At 44.4% G+C, this 27,088-nt stretch overlaps 1 protein-coding gene and 1 long non-coding RNA gene across 5 annotated transcripts in view; one reads left to right on the forward strand and one right to left on the reverse strand.

Annotated features, from left to right (window-relative positions):
• Positions 1-244: 244 nt before the first annotated feature.
• LOC139269995 (nuclear factor 1 B-type-like) overlaps positions 245-27,088 on the forward strand; it is a 368,148-nt gene continuing 341,304 nt past the window's right edge. For all 4 annotated transcript variants that reach the window (XM_070888406.1, XM_070888407.1, XM_070888408.1 and 1 more), the window contains exons 1-2: positions 245-780; positions 6,825-7,356. In XM_070888406.1, the coding sequence (XP_070744507.1) occupies positions 751-780; positions 6,825-7,356 (562 nt within the window). In that variant the 5' untranslated portion in view covers positions 245-750. The remainder of the gene's footprint in view (positions 781-6,824; positions 7,357-27,088) is intronic.
• The window catches only part of LOC139270041 (uncharacterized), a 134,841-nt gene continuing 118,307 nt past the window's right edge, over positions 10,555-27,088 (reverse strand). The window contains exon 3 of the long non-coding RNA XR_011594396.1: positions 10,555-11,007. This is a non-coding gene — a long non-coding RNA (uncharacterized lncRNA). The remainder of the gene's footprint in view (positions 11,008-27,088) is intronic.

A 27,088-nucleotide genomic window follows, 5' to 3' on the forward strand; every position in this document is an offset into this window, starting at 1 on the left:
TCTTCCGCTTGTAAAATGACACAATGCCTCGACAGCTTTTGACAAAATCCGAGATTTTTTTTGTTGTAAGCAGTCTCTCTCTTGTTTTAATAGCGGTGAAGATCAGAGGTTGGTGGATAGGAATGCGTGTGTGTTATGTCTGAGGAGGAGGAGGAGGAGGAGGAGGCGACACAGAAGGTTGAGTTTGGGTGATAAATACGGAAATCTGTAAAAATATTGCCATCCCGGCCAGTGCGGTACTGAGGGTGCAGCTGGTCACCTTTGGCAGGAGTGGAGAGGAGAGGAAAAGCGAGACCAGCTCTTGTACCTGGCCAAACCCCTCCTCCTCCCCCACACATCTTACCCCGTGCCAGTCCTGGGACACACTCGCTGCTGCAGCCAGCTCGCGTTTTCCTGCGCTGAATCGAAAGTTTAGACTTGTATTTGTGCCCTGCCAGCTCTGGCACTTGGATCTCCAGCACTGGCAGACTTGTCTATTGCACCAATTCGTCTTGACTGCTAACTGATCCAGGATATCCCACTGGAAAATTCACAAATCTTGTCTCCAGATTTTTTTTTCGTTTTTGGGAAACTTGCCATCGGATCTTTAGGCGCGAATACCGGCAGACTTTGCGACTTCTCCACATCAGAGGCTTTTTTTTATTCGACAAGTATATGAATGGATCACACGTTACTCCGAGCCTGCTCTCCCTGAGATCTGCTGGAGTTACTCGTGGCTTTGACTGACTTGTCTCTCTTTTTGGCACCGTGATGATGTATTCTCCGATTTGTCTCACGCAGGTAGTTGTATTTTTTAATAACAGCTATATATATATATATTTGCTGATGACTGGGGGGAGGGGGGGGGGCGGTAGTTTAAATTGTCTCGCAGTTTGCTGGAGGTGTCTGCAGACCGCGGCGAGCTTCGGCCAGAAGCAGTGCAGCAACATATTTCAGTGCAGAGAGCGGCCCATTCAGAGTCGAAGCGAGTGTCAGCTAGCTAAGTGATTACCGCTGGAGTTTCGGGGTGAAACTGGCAACGAATGGACGGATACCGAAGTGTCACTTCCCAAACTCAATGGAAGGCAGACGCTGAATCGCCAGTCGGTGCAGCGGGACAGGGAAAGTCTGCGGCTGCACCACCTTTTTGGCCATTTCTTGGAGAAATAACATGCATTTTAGTCGTTTGTGACCGAAAGACACTTCCATCCCTTCAAAAGCTTTTTTTTTCTATTAAAAAATACAATTCCGCGATTAATGCCACTTGATTCTTGCTCCTCTAAAGTTTTCATATCTTCGGTGAAACATTACAGAATAACTAGTTTTCGCTTGATAACTCCCATATTAACATTAATGCGACTGAACATAACTACAGGTTAAACTGTACAGTTATGAGTATTTTTTGAAGTTTCTGATTAGTATTGGAAGACAATTTCCGTACATGTCATTATATATTTAACGGCCTATAAAGATATGTATATATGGTAATTGGACAAAGGGCGATCACAATAAATGTCTGTATTTTAATACTTTTATAAGTCAAGCAGCACACATACTGATAGGCAGCTTACAAGCACAGTCGTTTTAAATTAAAAATGCACCTTGTATTTTACAGGGACTTTGTATAACGCGATCACTTTTTGAAGATCAACATTGCTTATTTTTCACAATTTTATTTCTATGCAACTATTTATAGTGAAAAGTTTTACCTGTAGAATGATTCACCAATGATAATTTTGCTTTTTTAAAAGTAAGCTTCTGAGGGGTTTGAAATACAGAGCAATACTTGCAAGAGTCTTACAATATTTATTTTTATTTCTATGTAACATACTTCAGCCTGGCTGTAAAGCAGAGTTTAGATTTGAGGAGTAAATTCTGAACCATCCAAAATTGGAAGGGCAGTTTTTTGAGGGGGAAAACACTGCAATTGTTTGCAGAAGTGATTATATATACAATAATCTGTTAAAGAAAATATTTCAAAAGAGTGGCGTGTGTGTATAAAATATATTCATGTAATAGTTCAATATATAGCAAAACTAAAAATTTAAAAAGTTGCACCTGAGATACTAGACAGGATGCATTTAGAATACTTTGGTCATTTAGTTGTTTCCCTAATTAGCCACAATTAAACTTTTTAATATTTACCTCCGTTAAGATTTTCATCCATGCAGATAGATGCTTTGATAGGTACAGACGAAAAATGAGTCTGCAACTTATCCCTCTTCTAATATTGGAATTGTAATTTTATTCAGTTGCTCAAATATTGCTATAAATATTAATATGCTCTTAACAAAATATGTTTTGATTGACAACTGTGAAGGCTGTTTCCTTTTCGTAAAATTAATTATTTTTTGCTTTCAAGATAATGGTGGGTAAGAATAATAAGGATTCCTTTTGTAAAAGGTGTGTTAAATTAACTCAAAAATACCCAGTAGTAATGATCCCAATCCCAAAGTTATACACCTGGCTGTTTTAAGCGGCCTTTCTTTGTTATAGTTTGTTGGTTATGTTTACATTGTTTTTTTTAATGTATTGCTGGAAAATGCAACAAAGTAAACCAGAACAATTTGGCCAAATTATTGTAGCAAAAATGTATTTATTGAGCTCCATTTTCACTCTGTTTATTGGTTAAAAACAATTCTAATGGGCATTACAGTCTTGGTAAAGCTCCTAATTCCTAAAACTACGAAGTGAAAGAGAGTATGGCTAGTTTCTTTAGATAAGTGCTAACTCAACTGTGTACCTTTGATTTGTAATTGACTGATCAGAAAACTGAAAGCCTACATTTTTAGCTAGAAACAAATGGAAGAGAAGGCGTATTAAGTGTATGAATTGAGCATGAAGATGGAAAAATGATGTGGTTTTCGTAATTGAGAATAGCCGTACACTTGTTTTGCTAACACTTTTGTGTTTCCTTCTTTCTGTTTTGTTTGGCATACTGAAAAGATTAACTGAGATAGGTTTGTTTTCCGTAAAATCCACAGCACAAAAATGCAGTTTGAGATATTTCAGGGGCAAAATGTGCCAGATAACTTTTGACAGAACAGGTCATTGAAACAAACAGAAAAATGAAGTGGAAGAATTTAAGAATTCTAATGGTCACTTTTGCAACATTTTGGGACAATGAGGGCTTTGTTCGTATTCTATTCACGAGGCTCATTGTTTGCTGTAAAAAGCAAGTCGCATTTTGAAATTTAGGAGCGTGTTTTTGTAGATTATGTATGAAATATTCATTAATATCACATTTTAACATTTGTATAGTAATGAAAAATTGACTTATTTTATTATTTTTCAGTATTCCATAAATGTCAATCGATGGCGATGCAATTGGTGATCTAATATAAAAATTAATTACCATTATATAATTTTGGACTTACTGCGGTTTTTAAAAAAACACTACACTTAAAATAATTTCACTTGCATTTTTACGTAATAAGTGATATTTTGTCTAAAAGCTGGAGGTGATAATGACTAATTTATGTTTTGTAATGATATTTAACATTGAAATATATATGGTTGTGTTAGGTGTGGAGGTGGCATGGGGCCTTGAAGTCCTTTATGACAATGTTACAGTTAGTTAAAATTTAAATGTTGAATCTTTTTTTAAGTCTGGAAGCTTTAAAGTTATACCTCACTGCTCTCATATACAACTGGAGTGTGCTTTTACTCAGTACCTGGTGAATTGTCTAGCTATATGCACAGAACAAGCTATAGTTCGGTTTCAGCAGGTCGGAAGATCTCAAAACAGTCTGCTTATTGACCAGCATTGAATCTTATGCCTTTTTAAAAAAATTAACACAAGCTGAAGCAAAAAATATCCAAAATTTTAGCTTAATTTTATTTAAATTGTTTTAAGAAGCGCAAATACATTTGAATTATCTGGTGGGAGTTTTGTTTATACATGCCACTATTTTAGCAAGGGTAATAACATTTGCATTTGAACTTAATTTCTTATCAAAAGTGTCTGAATGTCTTAAAATATACAGGACATTTAAGAGGAAAATTGGAAGTAAGCAGAAATGCTTATTTAAAAAAAAATTAAATGATGAGAAAGAAAAATCTTATAAATGTAGAAATATTTCTTTTTTGGAGTTGGCAGTGGCAGCAGTCAGCAATTACTGAAGTGCTTTAAAAAAACTTTGTAAAACCTGTAATGTGTGGGTTTAGGTTAAAATGCTCAGTTTATAGTTGAAGTATGTTTCCGTACAGCGTCGGTTGGCTGTGGCATACCACCAAATAAAGTAACTTGAGTGCAGCTACGTTGCCTTGACTTTGGCTGGCTCAAAGCGAATGCCACCGGCACGGGCAGAAAACTGTAAGATTGTCTTGGCTTGAAAAAGAAAGCTTCGCCTAATCACAGTTTGCCCTCTTGGATCAAAAAAAAGCAGAAAAGATATTTGCTTACTTTTTTTTGGAGCCAATATTTTAAAGCTGAATGGCTCATGCGGTGTTTCAAGTTCGCTTTAAATTTGTTTGAGGCGTTCAGCATGCAGAAAAAAAATGTTTATTTTTTGGGAGAGAATGCAAATGTATAATTTTGAAATTTGTAATTTTTTGAAGTGTTGTAAAGCGGGGCCAAAAAAAATCGTTATAATGTTGCTTTAACTGCGCTGCAATTCATTTTGTTCACACTGTATCTGGGCCATGGCACATTTTAGAAAGATCTACTTATACATATAGTACTGTTGTATTGAGAAATTTTGTGACGTTTATTAAATTTAATTCAAGTTAATAAATTAACAGTAGATATAAAGTCATGCTAAAAGTAAATCAGAACTTTTTTGGAAAAGTCTTATAATAATGTTTTTTTTAAATTTAGTCCTCTGTGTTAATAAAAAAAATCCACTTAACCCATAATAAAAGTGAGGAGAAATTTTCATGAACTGGTTGCACGGCATGAGAACAATTTGGTGCGCAAGTGGTTTCTTAAGCACTTTACACAGAGTACAGTGTGCAAAGGTTAAGTGAAGTGGTTCTAATTTATTTCTGCAAGTACTAAACCAACATGATAAACTGCATCTAGAATTACTGAATAGGAAAAAAAAAGCAGGTGGGGGGAGGGAGGGAGAGGAAGACAGTAAGTACAATATTTCCCCTCTTTTGTAGCACAAGAGATTTTTGAAACACTATTTGAAAGTTTGTGACTAACAGAGAACCATGTAGGGGATTGCTGTTGGCCTGTTCAGTTTCTCTGCGGCTGCTAAGCTTGGTGCTAAAGAAGTTTCAAGACTGGCTAAGATACATTTTTCATGGCTATTACAAACACATTCGAGAAAAAAATAACATCGCTCTTATTTTTATGCACCTGGTTTTGAAATCTAAATTTCCCCAGTAAATGGAGAGTTTGAACCGCAAACAATGGGAGTAAAGGCGAGGAGCTGGAGTGTTTTATCCTGGGCCCTGGTTACCTAGAACAGAGCTGCTATTCATGCAAAAAGAAGTTTGTGACTTAACTCTTTAGTGTCCTATTATTTTATATAAAACCACCAAGGCTGTGATAAATTTTATTTTGATTTTAGTTTTCTGCTTTTAAAAATAAATGACATACAGAAATCAAATGGTCAATATTTACATGTACCATTGCGTTTGTGCAACCGACTACTTTACAGGGTTGAATTTTTTTTTAAAACAAAAGAGGGGAGAATAATGCAGCATAAAATGTTGTTGGTATATGCCCAGTATTTTTTCTGTCGAAATTTAATTATCCATTGAGGCAATGGAAGTTTTAACCCGCACCCAGTGAACATGACTGTTTACAGTCAAAAATGTTAGTATATAATGTAAAGCTTATACTTGTTAAAAATACGTAAATAATTAAGTGAAATAAAGAGTTTCAATTTGGTGAGGAGTGCATATACACTTTAAAAAAATGGTTCATTAGGGCTGCCAGATAATATATAAAGGATTGTTTAAAGTATAATTTTAAGCAATCTTATACTGACAGCCCAGTCACAGCATGCAAAAGCACAAAGAATGTCCATGGCGTGCCAAGTTGGCATTTTTCATTGTCCAACACCAGCTATATTTTAAAAGGTTTTAGAATAATTACTGCATGCGATCGGTACAGCAAATTAACTGGCATTGTGGGGCCTCATAGTCTACCCTGAAACAGCACTTCCATTGAGCATATTGTTCTTATCAAAAAACTACAAGGTGTAAAACTGAAAGCAGAAATTGTCTGAAGCATCGACACTTCTGGTAGAGACTTTCACATCCTTACTTTTTTCCCCCCACCTAACTGTCTGGCATTTCCAACAAGAGTTACCCCTTTTCTCTGCTCCCCCGCCCCAACGACTGATTGTGTAAAGGTTTCTGTAGTTACTGACTAGAATGGAACAACAGTACAGGAATGTCAGAAGATTTGATGAGAATTAGGAATCCATCTAATGACACATGCTCTGTTGCCCTCAGTACTATCTTTCTGAGAGCATGTTCAAAAGTGGGATCTAAGGTGATCTAAAGGCTCTACCTGTTTTAGGATTTAGCTCCGTATCTCCATGGTGTGAGGAGAAAAACATATTTCTGCATTCGCTGCTGTGCTTGCCATAGCCCATCTGACACTATTGAACTTGTTTGGTTATTTGCTTTAAAATTGTATTTATTGTTTTGCTCGGATATCAAAATACAGTTCCCTATTCCCAGTTGCATAAAGGTTACTGTTTGGCTTTTCTTAAATATAGAAAATATAACTCCCTTTTTTATAAATTCATGAAGAACCAACGTAGAATGCGTCAACGTATTTAGATATTTGATTTTTTACTTCTTTCGTCTTGTAATTATAAGCAAAATTAAATTGTTACAATTGCTGACTTTCTGTATTCTTTCTTGTGTCTTTTGCATTAAAGGATGAATTCCATCCATTTATTGAAGCTCTTCTTCCACATGTCCGTGCAATCGCATATACCTGGTTCAATTTACAAGCCCGAAAACGCAAGTACTTCAAGAAGCACGAGAAACGAATGTCCAAGGATGAGGAGAGAGCAGTCAAAGATGAGCTGTTGAGTGAGAAGCCGGAAATCAAGCAGAAGTGGGCATCAAGGTTGCTTGCAAAACTTCGCAAGGACATCCGGCAGGAGTACCGGGAGGATTTTGTGCTCACCGTTACAGGCAAGAAGCATCCTTGCTGCGTCCTGTCCAACCCTGATCAGAAAGGCAAGATGCGAAGAATCGACTGCTTGCGGCAAGCTGACAAGGTGTGGCGGCTGGATCTAGTCATGGTGATCCTGTTTAAAGGCATCCCATTGGAAAGTACTGATGGCGAACGGCTTGTCAAATCCTCACAGTGCTCCAATCCGATACTCTGCGTGCAGCCGCATCACATAACTGTGTCGGTGAAAGAGCTTGATCTGTTTTTGGCTTACTACGCTCAGGAGCAAGGTAAGGGGGCAAACTTGTTGGGTGGGGCTATTAGTACTTTAGAGGATCACAGGCTGGTCATTAATCAGATTGTTAAGGTTTAATTCAGAAAAGGTGTTCATGATTTTGTCTACCATTTTGAAACCTCATCATGCTCACATACAGCAAAACATTCCCGGAATTCGTACTAATCACATCATGGTACAGGCCTTACTTTTAGATGGAAAATATGATGGGATCATTGATGGGAAAGTGGTCTTGTGAATACAGGATGCTAAGTTTATCTAACCCTATATGATTTCACAAATATTAACTATTTGAAGATAAATGTAAAGCTGACTGTAAAACTGAAATGGGACATGCTCATCACTTTTCATTTGAGCAGTTGATTGAAAGCTTACTTCTGGGCTGAGATTTTTCCCTTGGGTTTGCAGCCATAGGTAGAAGTGCATCTTTAAATGTTAATGCTGAAAGCCCTTTTACAAAGATGGGCTAAAAATTACTTTTCAGCCAATCATTTTCCATGATGATTTCAGTGGTTGACAAAAATTCTCGAAAGGTTTCTTTTTCAAAAGAATTTGAAATAATTTATGTATCTTTTTTAATCGGTTGTTTTTCTCTTTCCCTTCTTTAGGTTTCTGTGTAATATAACATTTTAGCTGAGAGGCCACATCTTTGCCAATGGCCGTCTTTAACTAACCACAGGGAGACTGGCTGCAGTTGACATGTCCAGTTGTTCCCCAGCCCTCCCCTGTTGCTATGAGGGAGATGCATTGCCTCCACTTACATCTTCCTCTAGGCTTCCTGGGCAATTGCAGCAATTTGCCATGTGAAAGTAGTGGATGTGAACCTGCATCCTCCCACTGTGCCGTGCGCAGCCTGTATTTTTGGATCAGTTAGTGAGGCGCCGTCTTGGTTGCCGGGGTGGGAGACCTGTCGAAGCAGTCACATGACTCTCACAATGTTCAGGAAACAAAAGAAAAGTCTGTCTGACACCTTTCAATAAAAGTGAGAGCCTCCTCAACTGTTTGAAATTGTCACCTGCCAACCTTTCTCTTAAAGAGGAAATTACTTTTTTTTCCAATCATTCATCACTGGGTTCCTTCATTGCTTTCCCACACAATGTTGTTTCCAGTTTTGATTCCCTATCATTTGAGAGGAGATACGTAGTTAAAGGCTACAATAAAGACTAGACACCAGCCAATTTTGAAAAGCTGTGATGAGGCCCTTTATTGGATGGCTGCTTTTCAGAGTACATGCAGTGATCATGCAATGGAAGAGCTGTATATGGGTACCGAGGTTAAAGCTTCACCAAGACATGCCTGCTGTCATTTTCATTTTCCTGAGCATTCTTTCTCACCGGCACAAACCATATCTGTATAATAAAACTAGGAGTTGATAAGATCCTGAAAGTTCGGTAGTGCCAGTGTTTATAGGGGGGCACTTGGTTTATTAGATAGTACAGGAAGGGACCCAGCGGGCATATGTTTGTTGGAAAAAATTAATTCTTCTTCAATCCCGCCACCCCTCCCCCCCCCCCCCCGATACACACACACATACAAAGAAAATGCTCAGGTTTATGATGGCGTACATAGTGCTTGGAATGCAAATTCAGCAGTTTAATTTCAAATTTGTAAAATGTGTGTTTCGATAATTCCACCAACATTTACATTCCCTTAGTAAATCTGCCATCATTTGTAACATCCAGCATCAATGGGCTTTGTATCTGGGAAACTTCTTTCTGTAATATGAATGAGGCCTGGTTTATTGAAAGACAGTTTTATACATCTCTTTCCAGAAACAATTTCTCAAACCCTGTGCCTACTTGTCTATGTATGTTGTTCTGCAATGCTTCAGCGCAATAATGGAACATAAACAGTTGAAGCAATTTTTCCTGTGTCTTTAGCCCCCTTCCTTCCTAGTCTGCAGTTTAGGTTTTGCAGTTCAAGCCATCTCGTAGTTACTGCTTTTATTTATTACAGTTAGTGAGAGTGACATACGATGTCAATTTTTATTTTTTAGTATATTCACAAATTCGCACTGCAGAAACAATTACCGGTACCTTAATTTAGAAAAAAAAATAATCAAATGAAATGTCGAAGTAAAAGTTTATAATGCTTGATTGCTGGAATTTGTGTAGCTGAAGATAGAAATTGGAGTTAAACTGGGAATAGCGTACAGTAAACAATCAGTGAGAATATGGGCAGTTCGTCAGTGCTATGAATGTAGATTTGATCAGAATGATTTGAGTGATACACAAGTTCATCATCTATCCGTTGCTCACGATTACTTAAATCGAGTGCAAGCTGTCTGTAAAGTATCTCTAGAATGTCTGAAGATACCAATTAAAATAATCATAGCATGGTAGAATATTGTAGAATGCAAGCTGTCTGTCTGGCCCATTGGTCATTGCTGAATAACCTAGATTTAATAGCTGTAAAGAGATGGTACATGCTTCACGTTTTTATCTGCCCTCCTCATCTTTGTCCTTTAGAAGATGCGCTTTTCATTCTCGTGCCAGTTGTTGCATCGGGCTGATACTGCATTACTGGAATGAAATTGCCGAATGCTGCAGAGACTGTGGGCATGTTGCAGTTTCATTTTTGTATAAAAGTATAAGTCATGCTCATACATTCCCCTGAGTGCGATCTGTTAGCACATGGTACAAAATTCTAAAAATAGAGTCACGGGGAATAAATGCTGCAAAAGACACTTGTGCTCATACAGCAGTTTCGAAAGTCTGTTTCTTGTCTATGTCAAATGGTTTTTCAAAATAACTTTTTTGGCGTATAGGGGCTCTATCTAGTGCTGCAGCCGCCATGAAGGAACTGAGGAGGAGTGAGAGGGGAAGAAGAAACAGCGTTGTCCATGTCAGCCAGCTTGAATGGCTCCTTGTGCTGGTCCGATCAATGACCATCTCTGACAGCACTAGGGGACATTGCCCGCAGTTCAAAGCTTGTCTTTCTTGGTCCTCTTTCCCCCTCTTCCCAACCCAGCTCACCTGTCATTGTACACACAATCATTTTTCAAACTCTTGGGTCCACAGTTTTCTGTTGCAGCCTTCTGCTGCAGTCAGTATATACAAATTAATATGACATATGCCATTGAAAGTTATTTTGTTTAAGAAGTAAATAACCATCACAATGTTAGGATTAAAAAAAAAACAGGCATTTAAGTTTTTATATTAAACAGAAATGTATTTTATTTAGGGCATCTGGCAATGTACAGAGAATACAATATGTGATGTTCATTCAACGACTGGAATTCAGAGCTTATTGTAGCTTCACTCAGTCAAAAAAGCTGTTAAGCAAAACATACCTCATTTTCAATTTGCTCCACATGTCGTGGCATGACCTAATTCTTTAGAAACTTTCCTCTTTTCCATCTACCCCATGTACATGTGCACACAAAAAGGATTGCACACTAAAGCATTCCCTGTGGCTTGATTTTTTGAAGCAAAAGTTTATTAACCGGGCAGAAAATGTACATCTGATGAACGCTCTGCTGTTTCAACAATTTCTTCTATAATGCAGGTAATTTATTTCATAGACACTGTGCATGGCATCGTAATGGCTTGGATTTTGCAAAGGTCTTCTCATGTAAGTGGCACTGTCTCGGTAGTACGACGGAAGAGAAACTGTCGAGAAAATGGCCCATTCTTGGCACCGCAGCCTAAATCAAAGAAAGAAAGACAGAAAGCTGAAAGCACTCAGTTGCAGGCTTGTGTTTCTGAAAGATGGCACAGAAAACCTTCATTTATTTGCATGATTCGAGATGTAGGACAACAAAAAAAAAGCAACGTTTTTTTGGTTTAAAATGAATGTATTCTGCAGAGCACGGAAACATTTTCTTGTGCCTGTTTGTATTTCTGTACCATTGATTTGCGAGCCACCATTTTGCTCTTCTTATGCCAAGAGAGATTAAGGCACTTGTGCGGAGCCAATAATGGTTGCCAGTGGAACTAGGCTTGGCATCGAAAGCTGATTGTCTACGTGTAGGATGCCTGTGATTCGTTGGCTGGCATCTGCAATGCAGTGAAGAATACTGAAAAGTTTTGGACCGTTGCTGTTCCTAAGCTGCTGGCTTTTATTTTTTGCCACAATTAGAGTGAATTCGGGGAAATGAAGCTTTTTCAAATTTGTTTAAAAAAAAAATGCTTTAAAACTCAGTATAAGCTTTGCAGTGTCAGCGTAATTACCCAAACTATTGTATAAACGCCGATCTGATGCAGTTTAATATATTTACATTTTCCCTTACCAGTTTGAATCACATGATTTAAAATGTTCAGCTTTATTTTGCGGACTTTAGCAGCAATAATGAGTTTGATTTATTGCAAGAAACTTCTCGCCTTATCAACAGTACTTAACCAGTGGCCAGCAGATAGGACTACAGTGACACTGGTAACACCTGCTGGATTCCTGTGCCACTTTTGTTTTCCTCTAGTTTAAAGGGGGTCAACACATTTCCAGGGGGTGACATGGGGGAGGAGAGGTCATGTTTCGGATATCGGCATTATGTTTCTTTAATTGGATTTTTTTGGGAATCCTCTTTTTCCCCCCTTTAAAAACAAATAAAATCGATCAAGTACTTTATGAGGCTATGGTTGAACTAAATAAAATGATAATTATTTAAAATCTTGCACTTCCGTAAGTACAATAGATGAGAGAGGTGAAGACTCTACCAGAGGTTGCTGGTTAGTATATAAGGTTGGAAGACTCCAGGCAGTGCCTTTGGCAAATACGTTTACTGTTGGGGTTGGGGTGGAGGAGGAGAATTCAGCACTCAGGTGAATAAATATAGGTGGTCACTGGTCCAAAACCCAAGTGAAGTTTTAATCTGTAGCAAGGTCTCTTGTTTTGGAACTGTTGACATCAGTCTCTGACCATGTTAGTAACATTTCCCCTTTGTTCTATATATCATACAGATATTTAGTTTATCCACAAATGTGTGCGTTTTACAGATTATTTAACAATGTAAATGGAATACAGGTGCCATTCCTACAAACAGCGATCTACTCCATTGGACATTTGCTGTTCTAGTGGGCACTTTTGATGGTAAGGTAGGATGCAGTAAAAAATAAGATCATTCTTAACTGCTGCTAATGTTACAACTCTGCAACTGTTCATTTAAAAACAGTGTGACAATCTTGAATTTCATCGTGATTCCATTAGATTTTTTAAGACAGATTGTCCTTCTGCTCAAAAGGTTTGCCCACTGCCTCTTTCTCCATCCAGCCATGAGCGCAGGTTGGTCTGGACAACAGACTGCACTACAGCCACCGGCAGTGTTACTCAGTAATTCAGTGAGGAACTCTGCTGCATCATACATCACTGGGTACTGGGTACTGGGATGTAGTGCCAACCTCCCCCCATAGCAGTGTGGCGTGGTACCCTTGTTCTGTGCTGAGGAGCACAAAAACCCTTCCTTTTGATGTGGTTTAATCAGTACCCTTGCAATGGGGTGAGCAGTCAGCATGTGCTGAGCGAAACCAAAATCTGACCGCTGATGTGGTGTAATAGCCTTTCTGGTTAATTGTCTTTTTTTCTTCTATTGATCAACTCACACGTAATCCTTTTAGACTCGTTCTCTTGTCGCATTTCAGCTGGTTTGGTAATAATTTCAAACAATGAAAACAAGTTAATGATTAGAGTGGGGCTAACATTAATCCCGATATTGAAATTGAGCCATTGTTTTTCTTTAATGTAATCCTTTTAATAGTTTTTTGAACTAGCGCTAACTTCTTGAAACCTTTCCCTGCTAATTTCACTCAACAACTTGATGAGGACTGAAATTAAACCATAGATTTAACATTAAATGTTGAACTGATTTGTGCAAATATAGTCATCTGATCAGAGAAACATCCAGGAGCAGTTCAAAATTGTTTATACATTTTTCGTACCTGTAAAAGTACAATGATTTCTCAGGGTTATGCGGGCCTGTATCCTGGTTAAAATGCAGTCCGTTTAAAATGAAAACATCCTTGTTTTGATCGTATTGCGATTTGATAAAAGTACCACGATGTAGATGGAAAATCATGACTGCAGTATACTACGTATAATGAAGAATATAAGGGATGATTTATTTTTGTCCATGTGACCTTTTGTCCAGTTAAAAAGAGACTTCATTATGGTGTGCTGCATTCATCAGCGTGCTGTCATTCTCAAGGTACACAACAAGAAGGGAAGATGAGGGCATCCCTTAAATGTGGGTGCTGGTGGTGGAATGGCTATATTACACTTGTACCATGATGTTTCCAGAGCACTTTAAATGTGGTTGTGCTGAGTAGATTACACCTGTACACTCCCACCTACCTGCAGCATGAACTCTTATTTCCCACACAGTGCACGGTTCACTGAGTGACATGATAGGCTGACTATCACATCTGTCACTCTTACTGATCTCGAGGACGACAGGAGCAGTTGGGTCAAGCAGTGCATTTGTAGAACTATTCCCCCCCCCCCCCATAATACCTTCCTCCCTCGAGGATTAATAGCAACATGTGTTATGATTGGGGGTAGAAAATAAAGTTGACACATGATGTAACACTTCTCTCACACTAGAGGAAAGCTGCAACTAGTTAGCCACTGGAAATGACTGATGCCTGTTCATGTCACTGTTTTGAACTGGTTAGGCTGTGACAACTCTGTGTCCCAGATATTTCAGCTTTAATTTGTTACAGCATGTTCAGAGCTGTATTTACGAGGAGTGCTGTCTAACTCCTTGCCTCAAAGTCAGGATCCCTGCAATGAGAAGCAGTGTGCCATGTGGAGCTTAATTGGCCAAAGCTGATTTGTTAGAACAGATCGATCATGCCCACATTCAGTCCTAAGCCTGACGTTACCTGAAGCCCTTGACCTCAGCTGTCTGGGTCACAGAACGGCCGCCAGCCGTTTGACCTTCTCATTGTTAGCAGTGTCACCATTTCCTTCAATTCTGTGTGGAGATTGCTAACACAGGGGTCACTGATCTGACTTTCCAACCCAGTGGAGTGCAGACATCCCCTGGGAGCAGTTGTGGCTGTTTGATATAGTTTGGCTGAAACATTTGCTTTCTTTGGGATGTTGACAGACTAGTGGACAAATTAGTAAGCTTCCCGTGAGTTGAGGATGACACCACCATCCTCCCTCAGGGTAATTTTATACTCCTTGCTGCAGAGTCTTGGACAGCTAAAGTACTTCCAGCAAGTCTGCCGTGTCCTGGGGAGATACAGCTGATTACAAGAAGCGGAGATGCCTTTTGCAAAATTAGTGGGGAAAGAATAAACGCAAATTAACCCTTATAATGCCACAGGACATTCTTGGCAGGGGAAAAAACGCTGTGCTGTTTCAACAAACTATCTTTGCAACCAAATGTTACATTAATGAGTCAATCGCACATATTCTGAGTAATGTACCTGAGTGGTGGGCAGCTGTCAATCAGTCGAGTTCCTTGTGTGACAACCTTTTGGAAAGCGCTGCAGGATTTAGCTGCAGGCGATAGATGGAAATTCTGTATAAACAGCATAGTATTTGATGCACACATGCATAATCTAAGATAGCCACCCATGTCATAATTTAAGAGTTAATGGTATCTGGTCACCCAGCAAGGGTTCAACCTTGTTAGTTGTCTAGTGATCAATGAGTGTTTATCACGTGAGAGAGTTAGCAATATCTCCTTGGCATTGAGGTGGCACCAAGATGGTTGATGGAAGACTGGAATTAAGTCTTGCCTCTGTGACAGATAAATAATCCCATAGCTCTATTGCTTCTTCTCATAGGCGGTCCCTCGGATCGAGGATGACTTGCTTCCACGCCAAAAAGGGATGTGTTCAATGAGTTCACAGGTGTTTCAATGAAGTACCTAATATTCCAAGTCCTGAACTACATATTTAAGGATGGAAGATGCCTGTGCGTAGATTTTTTTAACGTGTGGTGACTGTTGCACCCCAGCCACCACGCGGGCTTGACAGAGCTGGTATTGGTCCAGTGGCAAGGATTAACCAAGACGACTGGAGACCAGCTCTGCTGCGCAGACCTAGTGTACACACATATCGCAGTGTGGGCTGGCCCGTGCTGCCCCTGGGCCCACACTTCTTCTGGGCCATGAACTCGCGCCTTTCCTGGGTCCTGATCACATCGCTCTGCAATCTCTCGCCGCTCCTGCGCCCCAACCTCGCCGCTCCTGCTGGAGCTGTCCATGCTCCAATCACTGACCTGGATTATAGTGACGTCCAATCCAGTTCACAACCGTCTCCTTCCTGCACCAGCTCACAATGCTCCCTGGAGTGGTATGCTCACTTTTAAGGCCTCGACCTGCCACAGATGTTCCCTCGCAGGTCGTGGCAGCCACGCTGCTCCCAGGCCGCCGCTCGCCATTCCTTTTAAGGCCCCGACCTGCCAAGGGAACCTGCGAGGGAACCTCCAGAGCATTGCAGTGCTGGTTGACCAACTATATTGACTTATTGATGAGGCTGGAGAGGTAGACCTGACATTGCAGGCTTTGGTTCTTCCACATGGTTCACAGTAACCCTTAAAGCCAATGGCGCAGCAGGAAGGGTGGTCTTAACTGGATAAATTGGAGGAAACTTGCCCCCACTTTGAGTGGTTTTAACTGCTCAATTTCCTAGCAGCATAAACTGACAGGCTTCTACATGGTCAATTTGTAGACTCCAGACCTGACACACATAAACTCAACCTGTGTGGATTTCCCATAGAGTTTGGAGCTTTATAAGCACTCTGATGAGTTTCTGTGCTTATCAGATACCTGGCTGAACAAATAAACTATAATCTTGACTCGAAATGTGGTTGTGCTGTGATTGAATGCTTGGTTCTAATGTCAGTTATAATTGAGCAGACGTAGACTGACCAAAGGATTAATTCAAAAAGTTGATGTATGATTGGAACCTTTCCCTCATTGGGTTAGATGCTATGGCCGGAATTTTATGTAGGAGGCAGGTAGGGAGCGTTGATGGGGGCTGGAATGCGGATAGGGACAGCTGGGAGAATGGGTTTTCCGCGGGCCCTGCTGAACTTAATGGCAGGGTCTGATTTACATTTTATTTATCTGTTTCTCACCTGCAGCCAGTCAGATTGAGAGGCTGTTTGGGGAGCAGAGAGGAGGAAGGCCGAGATTGTCAGGGGGTCGGGGCCAGGATCGTCGGAGGAGGTCGCGGTCAGGGATCGTCGGAGGGGTTCGGGGCCAGGGATCATCGGAGGAGGTCGGGGTCAGGGATTGTCGGAGGGGGTCGGGGCCAGGGATCGTCGGACGAGTTCGGGGACCAGGGATTGTCGGAGGGAGTCGGGGACAGGGATTGTCGGAGGGGGGCGGAGATTGTCGGAGGGGGTCGGGGATTGTCGGAGGGGGTCGGGGCCAGGGATCGTCGGACGAGTTCGGGGACCAGGGATTGTCGGAGGGAGTCGAGGACAGGGATTGTCGGAGGGGGGCGGAGATTGTCGGAGGGGGTCGGGGATTGTCGGAGGGGGTCGGGGCCAGGGATCGTCGGACGAGTTCGGGGACCAGGGATTGTCGGAGGGAGTCGAGGACAGGGATTGTCGGAGGGGGGCGGTGATTGTCGGAGGGGGTCGGGGATTGTCGGAGGGGGTCGGAGATTGTCGGAGGGGGTCGGGGGTCGGGGATTGTCGGAGGGGGGCGGAGATTGTCGGAGTGGGTCGGGGGTCGGGGATTGTCGGAGGGGGGGGCGGAGATTGTCGGAGAGGGTCGGCGATTGTCGGAGTGGGTCGGGGGTCGGGGATTGTCGGAGGGGGGCGGTGATTGTCGGAGGGGGGGGCGGTGATTGTCGGAGGGGGTCGGCGATTGTCGGAGTGGGTCGGGGGTCGGGGATTGTCGGAGTGGGTCGGGGGTCGGGGATTGTCGGAGGGGGTCGGGGATTGTCGGAGGGGGTCGGAGATTGTCGGAGGGGGTCGGGGATTGTCGGAGGGGGTCGGGGATTGTCGGAGGGGTCGGAGATTGTCGGAGGGGGTCGGGGATTGTCAAGGGGGGGGCGGAGATTGTCGGAGAGGGTCGGCGATTGTCGGAGTGGGTCGGGGGTCGGGGATTGTCGGAGTGGGTCGGGGGTCGGGGATTGTCGGAGGGGGGCGGTGATTGTCGGAGTGGGTCGGGGGTCGGGGATTGTCGGAGGGGGTCGGGGATTGTCGGAGGGGGGGGCGGAGATTGTCGGAGGGGGTCGGCGATTGTCGGAGTGGGTCGGGGGTCGGGGATTGTCGGAGGGGATCGGGGATTGTCGGAGGGGGGGGCGGAGATTGTCGGAGAGGGTCGGCGATTGTCGGAGTGGGTCGGGGGTCGGGGATTGTCGGAGTGGGTCGGGGGTCGGGGATTGTCGGAGGGGGTCGGGGATTGTCGGAGGGGGTCGGAGATTGTCGGAGGGGGGCGGAGATTGTCGGAGTGGGTCGGGGGTCGGGGATTGTCGGAGGGGGGCGGTGATTGTCGGAGAGGGTCGGCGATTGTCGGAGTGGGTCGGGGGTCGGGGATTGTCGGAGTGGGTCGGGGGTCGGGGATTGTCGGAGGGGATCGGGGATTGTCGGAGGGGTCGGAGATTGTCGGAGGGGGTCGGGGATTGTCGGAGGGGTCGGAGATTGTCGGAGGGGGTCGGGGATTGTCGGAGGGGGTCGGGGGTCGGGGATTGTCGGAGGGGTCGGAGATTGTCGGAGGGGGTCGGGGATTGTCGGAGGGGGTTGGGGGTCAGTGATTGTCGGAGGGGGTCGGGGGTCAGGGATTGTCGGAGTGGGTCGGGGGTCAGGGATTGTCAGAGTGGGCCGGGGGTCGGGGATTGTTGGAGGGGGTCACGGATTGTCGGAGGGGGTCGGGGATTGTTGGAGTGGGTCGGGGACCAGGGATTGTCGGAGGGAGTCGGGGACCAGGGATTGTCGGAGGGAGTCGGGGATTGTCGGAGTGGGTCGGGGACCAGGGATTGTCGGAGGGAGTCGGGGACCAGGGATTGTCGGAGGGAGTCGGGGACCAGGGATTGTCGGAGGGAGTTGGGGATTGTTGGAGTGGGTCGGGGACCAGGGATTGTCGGAGGGAGTCGGGGACCAGGGATTGTCGGAGGGAGTCGGGGACCAGGGATTGTCGGAGGGAGTCGGGGATTGTCGGAAGGAGTCGGTGATTGTCGGAGTGGGTCGGGGACCAGGGATTGTCGGAGGGAGTCGGAGACCAGGGATTGTCGGAGGGAGTCGGTGATTGTCGGAGTGGGTCGGGGACCAGGGAATGTCGGAGGGAGTCGGGGACCAGGGATTGTCGGAGGGAGTCGGGGACCAGGGATTGTCGGAGGGAGTCGGGGACCAGGGATTGTCGGAGGGACTCGGGGACCAGGGATTGTCGGAGGGAGTCGGTGATTGTCGGAGGGGGTCAGGGACCAGGGATTGTCGGAGGGAGTCGGTGATTGTCGGAGGGGGTCGGGGACCAGGGATTGTCGGAGGGAGTCGGTGATTGTCGGAGGGAGTCGGGGAGCAGGGATTGTCGGAGTGGGTCGGGGACCAGGGATTGTCGGAGGGAGTCAGGGACCAGGGATTGTCGGAGGGAGTCGATGATTGTCGGAGGGGGTCGGGGACCAGGGATTGTCGGAGGGAGTGGGGGACCAGGGATTGTCGGAGGGAGTCGGTGATTGTCGGAGGGGATCGGGGACCAGGGATTGTCGGAGGGAGTCGGGGAGCAGGGATTGTCGGAGTGGGTCGGGGACCAGGGATTGTCGGAGGGAGTCGGGGACCAGGGATTGTCGGAGGGAGTCGGTGATTGTCGGAGGGGGTTGGGGACCAGGGATTGTCGGAGGGAGTCGGGGAGCAGGGATTGTCGGAGGGAGTCAGGGACCAGGGATTGTCGGAGGGGGTCGGGGACCAGGGATTGTTGGAGGGGGTCGGGGACCAGGGATTGTCGGAGGGAGTCGGGGACCAGGGATTGTCGGAGGGGGTCAGGGATTGTCGGAGGGAGTCGGGGACCAGGGATTGTCGGAGGGGGTCAGGGATTGTCGGAGGGAGTCGGGGACCAGGGATTGTCGCAGGGGGTCAGGGACCAGGGATTGTCGGAGGGAGTCGGGGATTGTCGGAGGGGGTTGGAAGGCCAGGATTGGGGGTAGAAGATCGGTTGATGGTTAGATTGGAGGCTGAGGGGAGAGGGGTGGGCGGGAATCAGAGGTTAGTGGGAGAGCAGAAGGGTCGGGGAGGTGTCCGATCATTGGTTGTTGGCAAGGCAGAAAGGCTGCATCCACCAGATTAGTGTAAAGGCTCTTACCCTGTGGATCAGCAGGTCAGTGTAAAGGCCCATACCCCCTGGACCAGCAGGTCAGTATAAAGGCCCTTACTCCCTGGATCCAACAGTCCTCGCCTTCCTTTAGCTGCTGGCCTCCCCGAGGCCTAGGAAACCTGGACTACCACAATTAAATTTAAAATGGTGGATCAGCATGAGGCACGCAACCTCATTATAAAATTTAAAGTGCCACCTTGCCTGCTGAGAGCGGATTGGCTGCCGCCCCGTTCTGCCTAAATTAACACCGATTGTTGTCAGGTTGGGAGCGGATTGGGGTCGCGATTCAGAGTTTTAACACTTCAACCTCCCACCCGGCCCCAACCCACCTGTTTTTGGGGGTTAAAATTCCTCCCTATGAATCTCACATAGTTATGTTAATTTCCTTAGGTGTTGGCTTGCCTGTCATGACTTGAACTACTGCTTTGAGATATTGACATTTATTGCAACTTTAGCGCCCATGTTCCTCTGTGGAGTTGGCCAGTCGTTAGAGCTCCCCTCTGTTGACAGGACACTGGCCTTGCTCGCTGGTGCTTAGTGAGAATTCTGAAATGAAAGTTGCTAGCACCATTGTGAAAAGATATGGGTGAGCATTTAGTGGGTTAATAATGACCCGGAACATTGTTGAACAAACTGTTTGTGAAGAGGTGGGGGGAGTGTGAGGTTGCATAATCTGCAGTGAAGATTAGGGGATTAACAGAATTGTGCCTGAGGGAAAAATATAGGGTTGAAGAAGCTGTTTGTATCTAACCGAACGACCAGGAGAGTGATGAAACTGTGTTAAACACATAGCATTTCGAATGGACAGAATAACCCTGTGCAAGGTGTGGTCTGGGTTTGAGTTCATGGCAGCATTATTACAAGTGGGTGAGGTTAAAATTTCCTCATTTAATTTTTAGCTTTTAAAAAAGATGGTTAAGCTAATTTGTAATGCATTTGTTTGCTTGTAATGCCAATTCAATACCCTCCCCATATCCTTCTTGAAGATCTGTAGTGGATTACCCACTGACAGCACCTGCTTACCTACTGTAAGTGCACGGATTAAAGAGGTTGATGTCCAATTTTTTTCTGCTTTTCACTATTTGGCAATGTAAACAATGCAATGAGAAAACATAAAGCGTCATTGTAAAAAAAAAATTGCATAGAAAATAATGGAAACCAAATCTGGCTGTTTTATTTTCTGAACAACAACGACAACTTGTATTCATATAGCTCCTTTAATGTAGCGAATTATGCGATAAAAATTTGACACAGTGCCGCATAAGTAGAAATAAGTGCAGGTGACCAAAAGCTTGGTCAAAGAGGTAGGTTTTAAGGAGTGTCTTAAAGGTGGAAAGAGAGGTAGAAAAATAGAAAAGTTTAGGCATCAGAAGGCACAGCCACCGATGGTTGAGCGATTATAATCAGGGATGCTCAAGAGGGCAGAATTGGAGGAGCTTAGACATCTCGGGGGGTTGTGGGCTGGAGGAGATTTGAAAATATGGATGAGAATTTTGAAATCGAGGCGTTGCTTAATAACTTTATTTTCACCTTAACATTTGGACGAAATTGGCTTATTATGTTAAAGCAAAACATAGTAGCAACTGCGTCAAAAGACAGAGGAGGAGAAATTCACCTGGTTTGCGCCTCGCGTTCGCGCCTGTGGGGGGCGGTAATGGGGCGCTAAGGGGTTACCGGCGCGGCGAATTCACCGACGCCTGTGAAAGTCCCTGGTGGTTTTGCATTGGGGCGCTAACACTTATCGCCTCACGCTCTTGCGACCCGTAGATTGTGTCGTCATCCGGCGCACAGCGCTCCAGATGTGAAATTCGCTCCCGCCCCCTGCAGCTTTTCTTGGCATCAACAGCGACAGCTGCAGGAGGCGTTGGCCGCATGGTGAGCGATATTTAAAGACAATGGTGGTCAGGTAGGGCAAAATTTATTACTCTTCCCAGTCTGGTGACTTCTGATTGCTTTTGTCCCCACGATTCTTCAACCCTCCACTCTCTTAGAATGCTTAGGGCTGTAATGCAAGTCATACAGGCCCCACGGCTCCCCAGCGACAGCATGAAGATTGATTGAACCCATCGTTGGCCTTTCACTTTAAGTGAGGGAAGGAGTTTGTACAGATGGCAGCACTGCACTGAACATTGGTGCGTCTGTCATCCCAGGGGATTTGCAGGATCTTGCGGAGGCAGCATTAGTGGTATTTCTCCAGCGCTTTGAGGTATCTACTGTATATGGTCCACATCTCTGAGCCATGTAGGAGGGCGGACATCACTACTGCCCTGTAGACCATAAGCTTGGTGCCAGATTTGAGGTCCAGAAAAAGCAGCAAACCTGAGGACTGGGAGAAATTTAGAATTCAGCAGAGGAGGACAAAGGGTTTAATTAGGAGGGGGAAAATAGAGTATGAGAGTAAGCTTGCAGGGAACATAAAAACTGACTGCAAAAGCTTCTATAGATATGTGAAGAGAAAAAGATTAGTGAAGACAAATGTAGATCCCTTGCAGTCAGAATTAGGTGAATTTATAATGGGGAACAAAGAAATGGTAGACCAATTGAACAAATACTTTGGTTCTGTCTTCATTAAGGAAGACACAAATAACCTTCCGGAAATACTAGAAGACCGAGGATCTACTGAGAAGGAGGAACTGAGGGAAATCCTTATTAATCAGGAAATTGTGTTAGGGAAATTGATGGGATTGAAGGCCTATAAATCCCCAGGGCCTGATAGTGTGCATCCCAGAGTAGTTAAGGAAGTGGCCCTAGAAATAGTGGATGCATTGGTGGTTATATTCCAACATTCTATAGACTCTGGATCAGTTCCTATCGATTGGAGGGTAGCTAATGTAACCGCACTTTTAAAAAAAGGAGGGAGAGAGAAAAGAGGGAATTATAGCCTGACATCGGTAATGGGGAAAATGTTGGAATCAATTATTAAAGATGTAATAGCAGCGCATTTGGAAAGCAGTGACAGGATCAGTTCAAGTCAGCATGGATTTATGAAAGGGAGATCATGCTTGACAAATCTTTTAGAATTTTTTGAGGATGTAACTACTAGAGTGGACAAGGGAGAATCAGTGGATGTGGTGTATTTGGACTTTCAAAGGCTTTTGACAAAGTTCCACACAAGAGATTGGTGTGCAAAATTAAGGCACATGGTATTGGGGGTAATGTATTGACGTGGATAGAGAACTTGTTGGCAGACAGGAAGCAAAGAGTGGGAATAAACGGGTCCTTTTCAGAATGGCAGGCAGTGACTAGTGGTGTGCCGCAGGTTTCAGAGCTGGGACTCCAGCTTTTAAAATTATACATCAATGATTTAGATGAAGGAATTGAATGTACTATCTTCAGATTTGCAGATGACACTAAGCTGGGTGGCAGTGCGAGCTGCGAGGAGGATGTTAAGAGGCTGCAGGGGGACTTGGACAGGTTAGGTGAGTGGGCAAATGCATGGCAGATGCAGTATAATGTGGATAAATGTGAGGTTATCCACTTTGGTGGCCAAAACAGGAAGGCAGATTATTATCTGAATGGTGACAGATTAGGAAAAGGGGAGGTGCAACGAGACCTGGGTGTCATGGTACATCAGTCATTGAAGATACGCATGCAGGTACAGCAGGCAGTGAAGAAAGCAAATGGCACGCTGGCCTTCATAGCGAGGGGATTTGAGTATAGGAGCAGGGAGGTCTTACTGCAGTTGTACAGGGCCTTGGTGAGACCACACCTTGAGTATTGTGTGCAGTTTTGGTCTCCTAATCTGAGGAAGGATGTGCTTGCTATTGAGGGAGTGCAGCGAAGGTTCACCAGACTGATTACCGGGATGGCAGGACTGACATATGATGAAAGACTGGATCGGCTAGGCTTATACTCACTGGAATTTAGAAGAATGAGAGGGGATCTCATAGAAACGTATAAAATTCTGATGGGACTGGACAGGTTAGATGCAGGAAGAATGTTCACGATGTTGGGGAAGTCCAGAACCAGGGGTCACAGTCTAAGGATAAGGGCTAAGCCATATAGGACCGAGATGAGGAGATACCTTTTCACCCAGAGAGTTGTGAACCTGTAGAATTCTCTACCACAGAAAGTTGTTGAGGCCAGTTCATTGGACATATTCAAAAGGAGTTAGATGTGGCCCTTACGACTAAAGAGATCAGGGGTATGGAGAGAAGGCTGGGGTGGGGTACTGAGATTGAATGATCAGCCATGATCATATTGAATAGCAATGCAGGCTCGACGGGCGGAATTGCCTGCTCTTGCACCTATTTTCTATGTTTCTATATATTGACGTGGATAGAGAACTGGTTGGCAGGCAGGAAGGAAAGAGTAGGAATAAACGGGTCCTTTTCAGAATGGCAGGCAGTGGGGTACCAGTGCTGGGACCCCAGCTATTCACAATATACATTAATGATTTAGAGGAAGGAATTGAATGTAATATCTCTAAGTTTGCAGATGACACTAAGCTGAGTGGCAGTGTGAGCTGTGAGGAGGATGTTAAGAGGCTGCAGGGTGACTTGGACAGGTTAGGTGAGTGGGCAAATGCATGGCAGATGCAGTATAATGTAGATAAATGTGAGGTTATCCACTTTGGTGTCAAAAACTGGAAGGCAGAATATTATCTGAATGGTGACAGATTAGGAAAAGGGGAGGAGCAACGAGACTTGGGTGTCATGGTTCATCAGTCATTGAAAGTTGGCATGCAGGTACAGCAGACGGTTGAGAAGGCAAATGGCGTGTTGGCCTTCATAGCGAGAGGATTTGAGTATAGGAACAGGGAGGTCTTACTGCAGTTGTACATGGCCTTGGTGAGGCCATACCTTGAATATTGTGTACAGTTTTGGTCTCCTAATCTGAGGAAGGACATTCTTGCTATTGAGGGAGTTCACCAGACTGATTTCTGGGATGGCAGTACTGACATATGAAGAAAGCCTGGATCGACTAGGGTTATATTCACTGGAATTTAGAAGAATGAGAGGGGATCTCATAGAAACATATACAATTCGAACGGGATTGGACAGGTTAGATGCAGGAAGAATGTTCCCGATGTTGGGGAAGTCCAGAACCAGAGGTCACAGTCTAAGGATAAGGGGTAAGCCATTTAGGATTGAGATGAGGAGAAACCTCTTCACCCAGAGAGTGGTGAACCTGTGGAATTCTCTACCACAGAAAGTTGTTGAAGCCAGTCTGTTCGATATATTCAAAAGGGAGTTATATGTGGCCCTTACAGCTAAAGGAATCAAGGGGTATGGAGAGAAAGCAGGAATGGGGTACTGAAGTTGCATGATCAGCCATGATCATATTGAATGATGGTGCAGGCTCGAAGGACCGAATGGCCTACTCCTGCACCTATTTTCTATGTTTCTATATTTCTATATTTCTTCAAACACTCTCTTCCTCAGGCGACCGAAAGCTGCGCTGGCACAATCGAGGCGGTGTTAGCCATCGTCGTCGATCTCTGCCCTTGTTTATTGTAGGCTCCTGAGGTATGGAAAATGGTCCACATTGTCCAAGGCCGGGCCGTGGATTTTGATGACCACCGTCAGTGTTCTCGATCAGGCCAACATCCCCAGCATCGAAGCACTGACCACACTCGACCAGCATGCAGACGATGTTGGGTGGGCCACATTGTCCGCATGCCCGACACGAGACTCCCAAAGCAAGTACGCTACTCAGAACTCCTACACGGCAATGAGCCCCAGGTGGGCAGAGGAAACATTTCAAGGACACCCTCAAAGACTCCTTGATTAACTACAACATCCCCACCGGCACCTGGGAATCCCTGGCAAAAGACCGCCCTAAGAGCATCCGGGACGGCGCTGAGCACCTCAAGTCTCGTCGCTGAGAGCATGCAGAAAGCAAGCACAGACAGTGGAAGGAGCGTGCGGCAAACCTGACTCCCCACCCACCCTTTCCTTCAACGACTGTCCCATCTGTGACAGAGACTGTTATCCCTGTATTGGACTGTACAGTCACCTGAGAACTCACTTTTCGAGTGGAAGCAAGTCTTCCTCAATTTCGAGGGACTGCCTAAGATGAAGATGATGACGTTGATGACTGAACATTATTCAGCGCTCTGCCGCTACCACCCCGCTCACACACTTTAGTGCTCTAAGGGAAGTGGTAGTGCTTGATTTAGCGCTCCATTTCCCTCTTGGAATGCTAAAGCTGAAATTCCTGGGAGCAGCAAATCTTTTTCGCCTGGTGATACTTTTGCGACTCTTCCCAAGTTATTGCACCCTACGGGTTGCAACGCAATTTCTATTCCAAAAAGTTACAGAGGTCTGTAAATGACCAAACCTCACGACATGGCTAAGATGAACCTCTTTAATTACCAATTTGTGACCTGGAGTCCTTTTGCCTCAGGATAGAATATGGTGACATTCCACTAAGTTAAGTCGTGTTGCACAGTAAGATGAGTAATATAGCTGATGGAGCTTTGGACTGTATCAGTTATGGACTCTGTTCGAAAATACTCGGTAACTTTTGGCTCAGTTGTACTCAGGCCCGAGACCCTGTTGCAATTGTTTTTTTTAATTACATTTTTAATATGTGAATGCAGTGAGACCATATCTGATTGGCAGAAAGCATTATATGTGGCATGCATTGTAAGGCAGGGAGGAGGTGGATATTTCAAATGTAAAGGGCGATCTGGAATCAAGAGAGCTGGCAGGCTATAATGGCACTTGTATAAATTGGTACTGGCATGAAACAAATTGGGAGGGAGAGTGGCCTACATTGGCAGCTGTGATTTGTGTGGATCGTATTATATTACAGGTCAGATTGCAATTGATTGGAGAACTATTTAGTGTCAATTTAATCAGGGCATTCGTTCTTTTATCATGAAGCAGTTGAGCGTTTCCATCCTATTTCCATGTTGATCTCAGAACCCAGTCTCTTGTTGTCCTAAGTTAAGTCTGTCACTGCAATTTGGCTGTTCTAAACTTTTGTTAATATCGTGCAGCTTCCATAACTTTTTTGCAGGAGACAAAGTGCCTTTAACAGCTCATGGCTGTGCTCTTCTGCTCACAGAGTATATAATACACTGGTAGAGTACGGAGCCATGAAGTGTAAGAAGGTCCTGTGTCTGATCTCTGATCTTAGCCAACATTATCAGAGATGATGAGGGCACTACAATTATCCTAAGGGACCCGGGAGTAGGGATGGCACAAGTCAGCCTGGGTTCCTGCTTACCATTACTGTTCATTGACCTCTACTGGAACAGCAGATGCTTGACTTGCAAATTTGGCAACAAGAGAAGAAATGTGAAAGTTGAAGGCACAGCTGACGGTCCAACGTGAACCTTTTCTAGATCATGGTTTTAATGTACACCGGACCACAGAATCAAACAATTCTCACAATCAATGGGAAGAAAACAACAAGTCTAAATTTATATTGAAAGTAGAGATTGAACCTCCCTTATCCAGTCGTCGAGCAGGCGGCATGGGAGTCCGGGGAGACCTATAAAGTCCCAACAGTCGGAGGAGCAGTGGTGAGTCATCGCAGAGGCGGCGCGGGAGTCCGGGGAGACCGATAA

The sequence above is a fragment of the Pristiophorus japonicus genome, chromosome 1 (assembly GCF_044704955.1).
Source record: "Pristiophorus japonicus isolate sPriJap1 chromosome 1, sPriJap1.hap1, whole genome shotgun sequence".
Classification (NCBI taxonomy): Eukaryota; Metazoa; Chordata; class Chondrichthyes; family Pristiophoridae; genus Pristiophorus; species Pristiophorus japonicus.